Source organism: Vigna unguiculata, chromosome 5, assembly GCF_004118075.2.
Source record: "Vigna unguiculata cultivar IT97K-499-35 chromosome 5, ASM411807v1, whole genome shotgun sequence".
In the NCBI taxonomy this organism is placed as follows: domain Eukaryota; kingdom Viridiplantae; phylum Streptophyta; class Magnoliopsida; order Fabales; family Fabaceae; genus Vigna; species Vigna unguiculata.
Window position 1 is genome coordinate 22,567,139 of NC_040283.1, and position 16,014 is coordinate 22,583,152.

The following is a 16,014-nucleotide window of genomic DNA, read 5'->3' on the forward strand; positions in this document are numbered from 1 at the left end:
TTTAACTGTCATTTTAAGAATTCATGGAGTGCGGAAAGAAATTAAGGAGCTGTAGGAAACAAAAGCATAGTATTGACTACACTGTTCAATTGCATTAAATTCAAATCCACTGATATTGGAAGACATTTGTACAAGTTTATTGGAAAATTATTTGGGGTTATTAAACCAATTCTTATAAGCGTCTTTTAAACTTATTTTAATAAAGTGTTGTGGTGAATTTATGATATTTAATAGTGACGTTTTCCTTTAGGATTTTCTAATATGGCAATCAATATGGTTTGTTTGTTTTCTTTTTCTTCAGTTTCCAATTTAAAGACTCGAGGCCAAGATTATTTGGGTAGCGAACTTCTTTATAACTGTCCTGCAGTGCCATGTGCCAAATGCTCCACGAAGCAGCACACAGGGATTTTGATCATAAATTCTTTCAATGAGTACAAGTTTGGGGGTGGTATCACACTCTTTTTAGCTACTCGGCTTTCCACTTAGAGAAAGGAAAATACACTTTTAAACCCAAGATATGACTCTATTTCCTTTTGGCCTGTGGTTTCTATAGAACAGCACTGTCTTCGCATTTCACTTGGGCTAGACTGCTCTTCTATAAATTCTCTGGAAGTGCAACGATGCTTCTTACTAGCGGCAAAGTTTCCGGGATCTGAGTCCTCTAACAACCGTTTTTTCTCCTTGAACATCGAAAAACTAACTGTTAGGATATAAATGGAAGTTATGAAAGAAAAGTGCTTTGAAATACTAGAAATATTTAGTTCTCCATCAATAGCACAGAATCTTTCATTTCTTTTACATTTACAGGTACCAACCTGGATACTGGATGCACATACCTCAGCAGCAGTTTTCACATATGAAGTAAGAATATTCTCGTTGTCAATGTCCAAGGAATTTGACTCTCTTGCCACACCAAAAGCAGCGCTCAAGGAACTGGGATTATTCTTTGAGAATAACTCTGTTTTATGGATTATTGATTCCGAATAGTCAATCTTATTAATCCGTGCAAACTCATTGGATTTTCTCCGTATATGGTCAAAAACAGTTTCTTCAGTTGGTTTTCCATTCAGGTTCAGGGAGGAAAAAAAGCTTTTGCGATAGAAAGAAACAATGATAACATGATATGCAAAAGGCGAAAACTACTTGCTAAATCACATGACACGTTCTAGGTGTACCTGTATCAACTATATTTGAGCTTCCAGCTGTATAATGATTGTTTAAAGTCAGCTGAGGTCGGATGCCATCCTGTTCTGCGTTTTTGAGCTCAACAGGCAAATTAACACCATTTGGTTGAGGAACTTCAAGTCCGTCTTCATCATCCAGCACAACTATCTCATGATGATGATCACGCCTCTTCAAACGGGTATTATCTTTTGAAAGAAAGACCTCTAGTGATGGACAGCGAATGTTATCAAATGCAGATAGGAGAGAAAAGCTTTTAGCTTTCTGACGAATGTGGTCAAATACTGTTTTCTCCGTGATCATTTTGCATTTCTCCTCTTCCACCTCAAGAAAATGCCCATCTTCCACTACAAGAAAAATGCTCATTACGATTGCCAAAACCCACTGTAAAGCAGAAGAAAGATGAAAGAATGTTTTCCAAAATCATAAAGGTCAATATAATCATCTCTGGAGTTGTACCTTCATCTAAACTTTCATCCAAGAGGTCGAAACTTGGACTGCAATAGAACACACAAAATTTTAGGTCTGAAGATTATATTAACAAGGAGAACATAAACAACTATATCTTGCATTTCAAGGGAAAACGACTAACATGGAATCCTTGGCCACGCTCAAGGTGCACAGTTCTTTTTTTGGTAAATGAGGTACATTTATGTTGTCATCTTCTATAACATATATCTCTTGTGGTGGAGGACAAGAAGCCTGCTTCCTGTTTCTTTTCAAAAGCACAATTGAATTGCTCTCTCTCATTAAGGAAAGCTTTTGGTGGACATCAATGCCAACTGAATAGACCAAACTGAACTATTGAGTGATAACTGCACAATTTAGACAAATTATGCTGGAGAAGATATAATTTAGACTTCTATTGACCACATCTTACTGTATTTCTCAAATATAAAATCAGCTTTGATAGTTTGCTTCTCTTGTGGAATGGGCACTAGAATTGTTGCACAGTATGGGCTGCAACATGAAAAAAGAAATTTATCTCAGCCTAAAATTTGTGTGACCGTGAGATTTGTGTAACTTCATTCATTTCCATAAGCAACTCGAACTGCATTTGTAATTATTTAAAGGTTAACAGTTTACATTATCCAGTTGATAAGATATCATAAATTGCTACAAAGTTTCATGCAATAAAACTTCGAACCCGCCTTTTCACATTTACAATGGCCAATATTTTAATCTCTTTTATGTACAGTGATGTTTTTTTTAAACATTGCTCTCAAAATCCTCCAAATTAAAATTCTTTGCCCCTTGTAGTCTTAAATGCTCTACAATATTGTTTTAAGTTTTTACTAAAACATAAAGGCAAGGTTAATTATGTACCTGGGGAACTGATCAACCCTGTGGTAACGATTTGGGGAACATTAAACCTTGATCAGATGAGAAAGAACAATTTCATACTTAGTTTGCCATAATACCAACGAGTCAATACCATCAATAATTGCTCTTAGGATTTGTTAATTCTTGTACACTATCAAGTCAAAAAACTGAATTAGTAAGTCATCACCTTATCTTTTCATGAAAGAGAATAGTGTTGTCCTCTGAACCAATAATCTGTGAGAAAGAAATTTGTGCAACTTATTTTAATTGTCATAGGCAAGAAATTCTCCTTAGAAGACATTCAGATAACACACCATATCAGCATAATGTCCTTTAACTGACTGGCCTGACTCTGATATCCTAGCCAACGTCACTACTATCTTGGACTTTCCTTCTATATGGTTTTCAATTTCTGCAAGCTTCACATCAACTTTTGGAGGCAGAGAAAGTAGAGAATCTTTAATATGGTTACCAAATGGGTATTTTCGACCAGTCACTAGCTCTATTCTCCTAGGATCAGCTTCAGCAAGTGCCTCAAACGATTTAACTCCCATTGAATGCAGTGCCTAGAAAGAACATCAAAATAAGAACATTCCCCAACTGGTTGCTTGTGCATATGTATTATTAGCGTTAATAACATCAACGCATCAATAAATATTACCTTTGCTGTGACCATCCCAATTCCAGGTAACTGTTTCAGAAGGTATGGACTGTCATCCCATAGTTTCTGGTCGAGTGATTTGGCTAGAAGTGCTGAATACACAGCTCCTTTGTAATTCCTTTTGTAAACAAAGTACTCTTTCATGCATTTTGCAATTCTAAATCCATTTGAGCATATAGAATTCATATCCTGTAGCATCAAGTTTACTCAATCACTAAAGATTTTAGAATGTTGATCAACAAAACATACTGATGTTACAATGCAACACCTGAATCAAAGATAGGTCATGAACTGATGGATCACCAGTTAAGCAGTCATTGGCTAAAATAAATATCTTTTCTTCTCTTGTTTGAATGCGCTTTTTCTTTTTCCCTTTATCTCCAAGAATGTGAAAGCGAAGCCGTCCATCTTTATCAGCATTGATCTCATTTAAGAGCTTCTTCTCATTGCGTCTAAGCTGTATCCCTTCATTTTTACAGTGCAGAATTGTCAAGTTTTAATGTCAATGCATTGTTTATTAATTTCTTGTTTACAAATATAACCGCACATGCAATTTCTTCTGCACTGCACACAACATGAAGTGCATCTTCTAAACTGCAATTTTCAGGAGTCCGCATTATCTGTTTCATAGTGTCAAATCTCAAATAGTACTTTGTCATTAACCTTCCAGGATCTAAGGCAGGAAAAAGAAGACATCAGCAATCAATTTGGATTATAACCTCTTAACATTACATCAGGAATATTCATTATACTTGAAATATATTAATACCTAATGGTCGCAAGAGGAAACCGTCTTCATCAACCCAGACCATTTGACATTGCGATAACTCTTTAACTTTATGCACGCATATATCTGAGAGAAAATAGCTTCAATAATTTATCGAGGGAGACAAATGGAGGGGCAAATCAAGACAACTGTACCTTGTACATGTTTCTCTAAACTATCACCAGAAATGCCTTTCTTAATTGCATAGTTCATAGGATTCTGCTTGTTCATAAAGAATTTTATCAGATGGGACAGGAAACTAAGGAACAATGCATTTTATCAGATAGGCATCCGGAGTTAGTTACCATTTTCATTCTAACATACAAGTAGGAGAATTTAAGCCATTCAATTGCTTTTGTAATATCAGATACTGTCAGTTGAACTATTTCCGCAAGTAAATGCTCCGTCAAACATGGGAGCAATCTATAGTAAGCAAACACTAATTATCTGAGTGTGGTAAATATGCAACGTTAGCAGGCCATGAGGAATAGCCAAAGCCATCATATCTATATAGCAATTTAGGGAGTGACAGTCTTACTGTGATTCCACCACTTCACACCCATTTAAGAGATTCTCATACAAATGAACCTGTTGTATGACATTATGTAAGAGTAGATAAGAACACGTGTTGTGAAACAGTAGAGCTCGTGATCAAAATTAAAAACATTGTCAGTATAGGAACAAATAAGAGAGAGAAAGGAGTAGGAAATATATATATATATATATATATATATATATATATATATATATGTAAGTAGTATAGTTCACCGTTTCTCTCCTTGTCATGATTATAACCATGCCTGTATCATCAAATGGGGGTCGGCCTGCCCTTCCACACATCTGAACCATAAATACTTTTTCCTCAATTGATATACACAACATGAAACAATTAAACGCTATTTTTTAATTAGCTAAATTCATTATTTATAACATCTTTATTGATTTCCCTATAATTTTTCCACAATATATACTTGAAAAATATTGCATACTTGTTTTACTTCATTAGTTGACAAATTTGAATAACTCTAAATAGTCACATATTAAGCAAAATTTCCCTTTATAACTTTAAAAGATTCTTATTAGATGGGGTTCTCTCAATGATGAGAACCATTCAGTCAAATCTGATATGGTACCATAGCTTCAAACTCTTAAACCTAAATCTCTTGTGTAGCTACAAACAATTTTTTTCTTGAATAATGTTAAAGATTCTTATTAAATGGGATTCTCACAACAATGAGAGGCGTTTAGTCAATGGATATGGTATCATAGCTTTAGCTGTACAACCTAAATCTCTTGCTATGCTCTAGAAGCTTTCGCTTTTGCACTTTTCAACCCAATTTTTTGTTGGGTTCTTAGTTTTCAGATTCTTGAAATTTTGTTTGGTGGGAATTTGTTCCTCTCAATCATGTTTGAAGAAAATTCTATTGTATGATTCAAAAGGAAGAATTATTTTAGTTACGAAGTTCAATACAAAACGTTTGCAAATGTCAAGAAACTGTAAGGGCATTACATTCTTCACTTTTGGGGCTTCAAAATGAACATATGTTCCTTACCTGTACTATCCCATACCACGGGAAAATGTTGTCTGAAACCTATTAGGAAATTTTTTGATACAAGGAACCCACAAACCAACAATTCGTCATGCACTTCATACCATACTTGTCCGAGCTAGTCACCAAGACGAACTATCTGACTCTAACACCATTTGTTGAGTTCTTTGAGTGGACACACTAGAGAGGACTTCATACCATACTTGTCCGAGTTAGTCACCAAGACGAACTATCAACTCTAACATCATTTGTTGGGTTCTTTGAGTGGACACACTAGAGAGGTTCAATATCAATAAGACATAAACAAACCCATATAAGAGACCAAGATAACACTTTTAATCCAAAATCTTAATGCAATGGATTTGTGAGTTTTTCTCCTTATAGTTGGAAGGATTGCTTGCAGCCAATAACACTAGCGAGGAACGAAGTAGACAGAGACGATTGCAACCACCACAGAAGAAGTCTTGTGTTTCCCAAACAATGTATACAGGATTCCCTTTACATAAAATAGAATCAAAGGGAGAGATACTGCGACAAGATAAGGGGATTAATAACACAGCTTTGAAGGCGGTGTGCTTTGATGACAAGTTCAATCTATTGCTTCCAGATTGAAAAGTTTGTATTAGAGAGCTTCTCCGATACAGAATAGGAGAAAAGAACCGGGAAAGGAGTAGACGGGTCGGGAATGTTAGCCAATGGAAAAAAAAATATTAAGCTCTACATACCATGATAGAATTAAGAATGAGGAATAATCTTTAAATTTGGGATATTTTCCATTGAAACAAGAAAGTGTAGAGTACATTGTTAAATAGACACCTAGTAAGTGTAGCCAGCATACACCATTAACAGAATCATAACAGACAGTCAGAAAAAAACAGATTCTAGAAGATCTGATTATTACACTATCAAAACAGAAAAAAAGGCACACAAAGAATGAAGAAAACCATAGGGTATGTACACTAATAGAGGCTGATATCCTCTAGAGTATTGTAATTGCTGTTTGCAATGTACAAACTTCTGTGATGATTAGTGGAACTAGTTTTTCTTGGGAGAAAAGTTGAGACTGGATGTAGGATCACTGATTATCTGAACCTAATATTTGAGACTGATAAATGCTATACATCCAAATGGATCAAAGAGAAAGGGACATTAGTCTTATTCACGCTCAATGAAAAATGAATTGGATGACTTCTAAAATGCAAGTTTCACAATGAATGATCTAAAAATAAATTTGGAAACACATGTTTTAGGTAACAGAATGAAGAAAGACCTAGTTAGAGATGCCAAAGTGAAATATGATCCATTGTAAGATTACTAGGGTGATGAGCATAACCTATATTAATATCCTTCATATAGTCTCCCCACCTAGTACGATGCTAAATTATCTCATATGTGAGAGTATCTTGAAGAAGACATGATAGCTACATAAGTACAATACTATTCAAGTCTTTAGTGACTTGGCTCACATACCGAAACTTATGAGATAGGGAGGGGATAACTTTCGGTAGGATTAGCTATGTTACTATCTTATAAAGTGGATTAAGACTTCACTCATACAAAATCGACAATTAAGATAAAGTTTATACCTCACTTATATACATTATAATTTAGCCACATCTCTAAACATTTGTGAGATCTTCAACAATTATCATAATGAATCTTAAGAAGCTAACCTGCAATATAGTGGAGCGATCATATTCCATATAGAGACATTTTTCCTTGTTGCTGTCCATAATATTTCAATAAACCAACTTGTAAAAACATATTTTTCAATATGCTACAGTGAAATGCATAAAAAGAAAAAATATTACATACAAGTGCTGTGTTGATTTAATAACCACGGTATGTGCTGGGAGATTGATTCCATGGGCTAGCGTATTTGTAGTGCAAAGTACTTGAATATCTCCCTTGAGAAAAAGGCCTTCTACAATATTGCGATCTTTGAGGCAAAGCCCACCGTTGTGATAACCAACTGTAGGAAAACCATTTTCTAAAAGTCACAATCAATCAATTTGAACACTTATCACGTGCATGGGACTGTAGTCAATTTCAAATAACAATTATAGTTTATCCAAAGCCCAAAACAATAAATAGATTCCTTTATACCACCGTAAAGAATGTATGACTGCATTTGCTTGTCACTGCATGATAGAGAAGCCTCCCTCAGCCGATCTTGTTGTTCTCTGTTCTTAATGAATGGATTTGATTGACCAAAAGTCATTACTATTTGAGAGAGTCGCTGAGCAGCTTCTTGTGCTCCTTTTCTTGTTGAACAAAATACAAGAGCAGATTTCCCTCTCGAGTATTGCATGAGAATATCTGAAATCATTTGTACATATAGACTGGAAATAGTTCTCATTGTATAGAAATGTCAATAGGGGTGAAAAGCTTCAAGCTGTTAATTGGCAGGATGACTTATCTTTACTAACCGAAAATATAATTTTGAAGGCGCTGCACGGTAGTAGAGATGTATAACGCATAAATAAAAATAAGTTTGATTAGTACAATGGGTTATTTAAAAGTAGCAGCTCGCAGAACAAAATCAAGATTGATAATCTCTAAACTTCGTCAACTTCAAACAAACCTTCTCAAAGAGGAAGTCATTCTTGGCAGGGGCATAGCCTATACAAATATGGTAACGAATGGTATCAAAACATTTCTATATTACTGACAGGAGTAAATACCACATTGACTAATATTCAATAAAATTCACAAATTCAAATTCATCATCTTTGTTGCTTTCATCCCCTTTTTTTCTGACAAAAAAGCTGATGCAACTTGAACGAATAGATTTTGTAGTGGAATGCAAGAGATGGAATGATAATTGATCAGAAACAAAATGAACGATGGTTGAGTTCTATTATATTTGCGTACCAAAAACCTTGGTTGTCAGCTTTACGGGCCTCATTTCTTCTCCAAACCTGGGAACATTAAAAAAAATTGGTCTCAATATTGACTTTCAGTATTATGGGATAGAGTCCTAGATAGATGTTTGCGTGGAAAACTACCTTTTGATCCCTTGGTCAGGAACCTCAAGCCACTTTGCTGCAATAGTGCATGTATTGAATAAAATTCTTCCCACGGTTTTTGGCATGTTATTTGAATTTAACAACTCTTGTAACAAGATCAATTAATAAAAATTACCTAGATCCTCAATATTTGGAATTGTGGCAGACACAGCTAGGAAGCGGACCTGAGCAAGAGGATTTGATTTCAATTTTGGATTGCCAGAAACGATTTTTATTCTACTAACAATTGCTTCAAGGGCAGCTCCACGTGGATCATTCAATAGATGAACTTCGTCGATTAGTAAAAGTGCAATGTCACTGAAAAAGCTCAAGCCACCACTTTCTATACCGTATCGTGACACTGCGTCAAATTTCTATTCATTGGAAAAAGAAATCAAGTTCAGCTATCTCCTACAGTATCAATAAATTAGTCGGCCTATTTCTTATGTTTGTGTACACGGCCAAGGAGAAGACCGTCAAAGGTAGACATATTTTAGGAACACAATAAGGAATGCTGATTTATCACACATAAATCTCTATGTGTAGTTTAATTTCTTATTGAAAAATATATGCTTCTGGAGGTTAAGGGTATCGGGGAACATATGCATGCATAAACGTAATAATTCATTATAAAATTAAAATACATCCATTTTTCGGGTGAATATAAAATATATCCATTTAATATTTTAAATAAGAAAGAATTATAAAAAAGAGTAACAAATGGTCTTGATCTGCTTATGTTCTTCCATTTTACTGACCTCAGGAGTTGTGAGAATAATATCAGCTTCTAGTATGTTCCTTGGAGTGTAAGATTCATTGTCACCTGTCAGCTCCAAGCAATTTATTCCTAATGGCCCAAACTTTTTATTCCAATCACGGAGCTTCTCCTGTACTAAAGCCTTGGATGGGGCTATATAGATCTTAACACGAAGAGTGAAGATGATTGAGTAGTTACTATACATAACGGAAATACTCATTAAAATGTGCTTCATATGATTCACTGTGTACTAAAGCTTAGGCTGATGCTTATCTGCTTTTGTAGCAAAAAATTATTGGGCTAATAACATTAACACAAGAATTAAAAAATAACTTGACTATAGGCTTTTTCTATCAGGAAAGGACTTACTGTTTTAAGAGATCCCTTTTCATGTATGAATATTCCCCCCGCAGATATGAACCTGGAAAGTAGCCTCAAAATACAAAGCTCAAAGAGTACAGTTTTACCGCTGCCAGTTGGTGCAGAGATGACCATGTTTACATCAGAGTGGAAACAGATAGGAAAGCATTCACTCTGAAGTGAATTAAAATATCTGCATGCCGTATGGAGAAAGTCATTTGAGACAAAGCCAGGTTATTAGTATTTTCTGAACCTGATCAGTCAAAGGGTTGGAAGGAAAAACACTAAATTTTATTTTATGTTTCAAAGAAAGTGATAGATGACTTTCATGTCTTATTCAAGACCTTGGGAAATGTGACACGAACTAAAACCTTATGCCTGTTTGCATCAAGGGAGAGAGGAAGCGAGTGCGAGGAAAATGAAACAGCCAACTTGTTTGGGTTCCATGATGTGCACCGAAAATCCAGTTATCAAGAAAGAAAGATGTCATCTCACTTTTAACCGTTGTGAAACAAGCAAAATGTGTGGAACAAGGTAGACGAAATTGATTCTATTATTTGGCTAAACAACCACTTATGATATCTTTCACATAAAAGAATTTTATGTACCGTACCTGTAACTAAAACACGAACGAAAAGGCGGAGGCAAATCGAACACAGACTTCAAAGAATATGAATCCATAGTCAGGATGCTGAATTAAGGAAACAAAAAGAAGTTGAAAGCAGAACTTTAGTTCTAACTTACACAGAAATGGACGTAATACAGCTAACATGATCAAGAATATCGTTATAATAATTGAGATATAAAACTAAAACTACATAGAACCTCTACTTATTCCGACTAATTTTCAGACAATAGTGATACACAAAAAAAAAAAAAAAAAAAATTAACTCAAGAATGACAATAACTTGACATAAAAAATGATGAAAAGAGATCCGCCAAATTCTGTAAACAAATATCTGCAAACCAAAGCTTCTAATCTCAGATAACGTAATTCAACCTATCTCTCTCTAACTCAAGAAAGAATTAAAATATCTTCAATAAATCGACAATTAAAATCCTTGACTATTGAAACCATGAAAAAATCGACCAGGAGAAATTCAGAAATCCTCATCGTTCTCCCGAAAATCAAATCATTTTTCAGCGGAACAAATCTTCATGCTGTACTCGAATGAAATGAACGGTTGATCTATTCGAAATATCTAGATTGTACAGAGTAGAATTGCAACACAGACCGATACAAACTCAAACACAGAAATGTAATCTGAGAAAGACGATTTTCGGCTGCTTCAATATAGAATTCAAATACATCGGAAACAAAGATGAAAACAATTTTTCTATTGTATCCAAAAATTCAGAGACAAATCGAGTTTTTCAAGTGTGCTTTCACGAGGAGAGAGAGAGAGAGAGAGAGAGAGAGAGAGAGAGAGAAACCTGAGAGAAGAAGTGAAAGAAGAGCTCCTAAATTATTCAGAGTGGGGTTTGAAGTGGAGAGAAGGGGTAGAGGAAAGGGGAGAGGAAAATTATTTAGTTCGGGTTTGAAGGGAGGGTACTTTAGAATGGAGTGTGCAGGAGGGAGATGAAAGTTGAACAGGGTCTTATTTATAGTTGGACGCTCTTTGGCGGGGAATACGGCGAGCGAGGCTTTTAGAAAATGTTAATCTATATCAGTATCTGTCTTTTTAATTCATAATTATAAACTTTTATTCTTTTAATAAATTATTATTTCATATATACAAATATTTTATCATGACCTCTAACTAAAAAAAGTAGAATACAAATTCTCTAATATGTTATATATAAATTCCTTTCTTATGTTATCTTCAATATTAATAATATTTTAAAGTCATAATACAAAGTTCATAATAAAGGAAAAAAACTAAAATAGTAAAAAGAGAGATTAATATACAGTGGAAAGTAACTCTTACTTAACACTAATAAGAGTTTCAGGTTTTGTGTGTAATCAAAATGTAAGTGTTTAAAATGTTTGATTTTATATAATTGAATTGCTTTTATTATAATATAATATATAATACATAATATATTTAATTATTTTACTTTAATGTAATAAATAAAATAACAAAAATAAAAATAATAAAAAATATTTGTTATTTATAAAAAAAAAAACTATAAGATAACAATATCATGAAAGATGTAAAGAAATAGGAGTGAAAAGGGATGTTATAAAACAAAGTTAACAGTAATAATAAAGAGAAAGAATAGAGTATCAAATACTAGTAGTCTCTATTTACAAGTACAGAAGACAATCCAAAATGTAAGGCCCACTGTTTATTTTGTGCTAATTTTTAAAGGGCCGTTCCAAATCAGTTGGACCTAGGGCTGGCCCATAATGAACCAAAGACCTTAAACCAGTTAACACTTTTATTTTCTGCACTTTTCAGAAATGAGTTTCCCTCTCACTATTTCTTAGAACAACAATCGTGCTCTACTAGGGTTTAGTCCCAATCTTGGTCAAGTAGCTCTACCTCATTTTCTTGCTCCATGTAAGTTATTCTCTAGCTCATACTTCTCCTCTCTAGGCATATTTTCGTAGTTCTAGTTAGGGTTTCGTAGTAATGCATTCTAAAAATCTGTTCCACTATCTTGTCCAGTTCACAAATCTGTTCCTTGAGCTACCGTGCTCGGCTGTTTGGTGTCAAAGTCCTTACTAATTTATTTTCAGGTAAGGGAAGCTGGGGTTTCATGTTTTTTTAAGGGTTAAATATGTTTTTGGTCCCTCAAGTTTTAGTGAATTTTGGAATTAGTCTATCATTAAAACTTTATACCAATTTAGTCCTTCATCTTTCAAAATGCGTGAATTTTGTCATTTTAATCAAATTTTGTTAAGTTTATCTGACATTTGAAGCACATTTCATGATAGTATTTAAGTTAATATTGAAGAAAAAATGTGTCAAAAAGTGTAAATAATTTAAATACTATCATGAAATGCGTTTGAAACGTCAGATAAACTTAACAAAATTTGATTAAAAGGATTAAATTCACGCATTTTGAAAGATGAAGGACTAAATTGGTCAAAAGTTTTGATGAGGGACTAATTCCAAATTTCGCTGAAACTTGAGGGACCAAAAACATATTTAACCCTTTTTTTAATGTGAAATGCTTAATTTCAGTTTTGTTTAGTGCTCTGGGTGATTGTATGTTATTCAAAATAACATGAACATGTACTGTGCATTATTCTGGGTGTATTTCTTGTTAGTTTTCAAATGGCGAGTTTAGCCAAGAAGGGGGGGGTTGAATTGGCTTTATAAAACTTTTTTGAAAGCTTAAACCTCTTTTCAATTGAATCTAATGGACTTGAAAGTTTGGATGTAAATGCAGTAGACTAGTACACTTTCAGTCGATTAAACTATAAAATAGCAGACTAAATTGTTCTTGATGCTATGAAACATTCGATTAAAAAGACAAAGCAGTCGGCTAAAATACTGGAGAATTATGCAGAATACCAAATTCGCGAATTCAACTCAAACAACAATCTTTTACATACAAGACATGTTCCAATCAGTATTTATAACAAGTATAAAGTCTCAGATTAGACAAGAACGCATTAAATCACAACAAAGATCAAATTACTTGGTTTTCTGAAGTTTTTAAAGAGTTTCAAAGAGAGTGAGATGAAGGAAAGAGAAATGCACAGCTGTTTTTATACTGGTTCACTCAATCATAGAGCTACATCCAGTTTACCAGGACAACCTGAGTTTGGTTTCCACTATATTCAAAAGTTTTACAAATCAAACACCAAGATTACACTTTTGAACAACAAAACTCACAAGATTTTTGTCTCACAAAAATCTAGACACACACCCTACAAGAATCACACTTGCAGACCTGAAATCACATCAAGCAAACCATCCAGAGGCACAAGAACATCCAAACCTGATGGTGGCTGTCCCTAGCCAACCATACATGTGTTCTTCAAGCTACTCATAAGCCAAAATGCCTCCAAGATCAACCAAGATCTTCAAAACACGAGTTGTAGCTGTGTATTGTAGAGAGAGCTTCCCATAGATGAATGACAAAGTTTCGTTCTCAAAAACTCAAAATCACACCTCTGCTCGCGAAAACACAGCTCATATAGTCTGGTTTAAGTGAAAACAGTTGATGGAATTTTCCGTACAGTCAGCTGATTTCACCTGACTTAAGTGAAATCAATTGATTGAAAAATAATTCAACTGACTGAATGCATTCATAGCAGAAACTATATAAAACAAGACTTTTAACCTGTTAAAACCCATTTTAACAGATTAAAAGAGACACACTAAGGCACACAAGACATCTAACCTATGTCATATAGCCTACCACAAGTGCAAGCATCCACTGAATTCGACTAATTATATGTATCCAGAAGAGTCGTGTCTTGAGTCTTGGTGTATTGTTTGCAAGTCATAACATGATTGGTTGACATATGCATCTTGGACTATGAAATTGTATGTAACTGTATGATTAATCATTTTCTGCTCTAGCTTTTACCCTTTGCTTGTTTGGTTGTTATGTGTGTGGTCTTCTCTCTTTGCGATGATCATCAATTTATTGATGTGAGCAGATGCGAGAAATCCTTGTGGTCAAGAGGGAAATGGTGACTCCGTTGCATAGCCTTCTTGGGCTAGATTCCGTTTAATTGAGTTTTCTCTTAAGGCTATGGCCCATGTATTGATTCGTCTTTTAGTATTAATTTGATTACTGTTGAACTTTGTACTCTGTCTTGTATTGACATCATGGTGTGCCTTAGTATTTCACTTTAAGTACCTCAAATATCTTTAATGAGTGATTTTATACTCCGCATCTTGGCTCTTTATATTATTCTGTGTAATATTCCATTTGACTATATTATTATTTAAATGGGGTGTTACACAAAAGGTACGACTCTCAAGGGTTACATACTTAATGTAAATAATGTAAATATTGTCAACAATAATCAAGTTGAGTAAGTGTCAACAACTCAATGGTACAACTCAAAGGTTACAAACTTAATGTAAATATTATCAATAGTAATCAAGCAGAGTAACTTTTAGCAACTCAATGGACAATCTATAAATTTCATAACACTTCTACTTGGGTGTCCATTGATCAAAGAACGTGCCTCATTAAAACCTTACTAGGAAAAATCATTTGGGATAAAAACCTAGTCAAGGAAAAAGAGTACACCATTCTTCATTCTTAGATATAATATTATTCATCACATCTTTTATTTCTCCCCTTTATGTAAACTTACATATTTAAGATGACGAAGTCCAATCTTGTGAACCAATTGCTCCAAAGTTCTCCTTGGCAAAGACTTTGTAAATAAATCTTTAATATATCCTTCTTTCAATTGAGCAATGCATGCATTGTTGTCTTCATATATGGCTGTTGATTCCATTTTTCCTCATGTAATGCTAAAAGTTGCATGATTTGACGATGTTGCTATTATGGTTTATTTCATAGACCGCCATGAAATCATTATGCCACCACATGTGAAGAAATATCTTGTTTGTGATCAATCATTGTGAGGATCAAATAAATAACTTGCATCTACATAACTCATTTGATTTTGTATCATTTGAATAAAATAAGCCTATATTCAAAGTACCATTAAGGTAACGAAATATATGTTTTACACTAATTCAATGTCTTCTTGTAAGTGAAGAATTATATCATGCTTAACAAATTTATAGCAAATACTATATCAAGTTAAGAATAATAAGTAAAATACATTGTGCTCTTATAACATTAAAATATGGTATTTCTTAACCAAGTTCTTCATCATTGTGAGGTCTAAAAGGACATTTATCAACATCTAATAGCCTCACAATTGAAGTGCAAAAATAATATAACTTGTTCATATAGAACTTTTTAAGCACATTCATTAAATAAAATAAACTCCTTGATGTACTAAAACACTTGTATTTAAATACATTCAAATTCTTTCTTTAAGCAATCATTTGCCTTTATGAACTCATTAGGAGTTCCAACGATGTTTATATTATATGCATAAACAACAATTATGACAAATTCATTTTTCAATATTTTCATGTAAGTACAAGAGTATGTACCTTTCTTTCAACAAGTACTTACAAAGACAATTATACCATGTACGTTTTGATTGCTTTAATCCATAAAAGGGACTTATTCAATTTTATTGAATAATCCACTTTAGAATTTGCATTGTTGGGTAAATTAAATTCTTCAATGATTTTCATATAATTATCATTCTTTATAATATTGTTTTGGGCAAAATTCCATTTGTACTCAATGAGTTTTACACCTTCAAGTGTGTAGACTACAGGTCCAAAAAACCTTTTGTTTAACACGTAAATCTAATTTTTCTTTTATTTCATCTTTCCATTTGGCCAATCATTTCTTTGTCGACAATCTTGATTCTCATTGTCACTCATAACATTCATCGTTAC

At 33.8% G+C, this 16,014-nt stretch overlaps 1 protein-coding gene across 1 annotated transcript; it reads right to left on the reverse strand.

Annotated features, from left to right (window-relative positions):
- Window positions 1-320: 320 nt before the first annotated feature.
- LOC114183858 (DExH-box ATP-dependent RNA helicase DExH17) lies at window positions 321-11,166 on the reverse strand. The gene is made up of 29 exons (XM_028071018.1): window positions 11,042-11,166; window positions 10,221-10,298; window positions 9,617-9,800; window positions 9,249-9,410; window positions 8,627-8,864; window positions 8,491-8,527; window positions 8,357-8,403; window positions 8,067-8,104; window positions 7,912-7,933; window positions 7,589-7,801; window positions 7,298-7,454; window positions 7,156-7,207; window positions 4,701-4,772; window positions 4,471-4,520; window positions 4,238-4,355; window positions 4,088-4,151; window positions 3,936-4,019; window positions 3,714-3,839; window positions 3,435-3,631; window positions 3,167-3,355; window positions 2,820-3,071; window positions 2,693-2,739; window positions 2,509-2,526; window positions 2,063-2,142; window positions 1,775-1,964; window positions 1,642-1,679; window positions 1,176-1,529; window positions 816-958; window positions 321-680 (listed from the first exon to the last, which is right to left on the reverse strand). Exons 2-29 carry the CDS (start codon window positions 10,286-10,288, stop codon window positions 483-485), a joined length of 3,438 nt encoding a protein of 1,145 aa, XP_027926819.1. The 5' UTR covers window positions 10,289-10,298; window positions 11,042-11,166; the 3' UTR covers window positions 321-482.
- Between the last annotated feature and the right edge of the window lie 4,848 nt (window positions 11,167-16,014).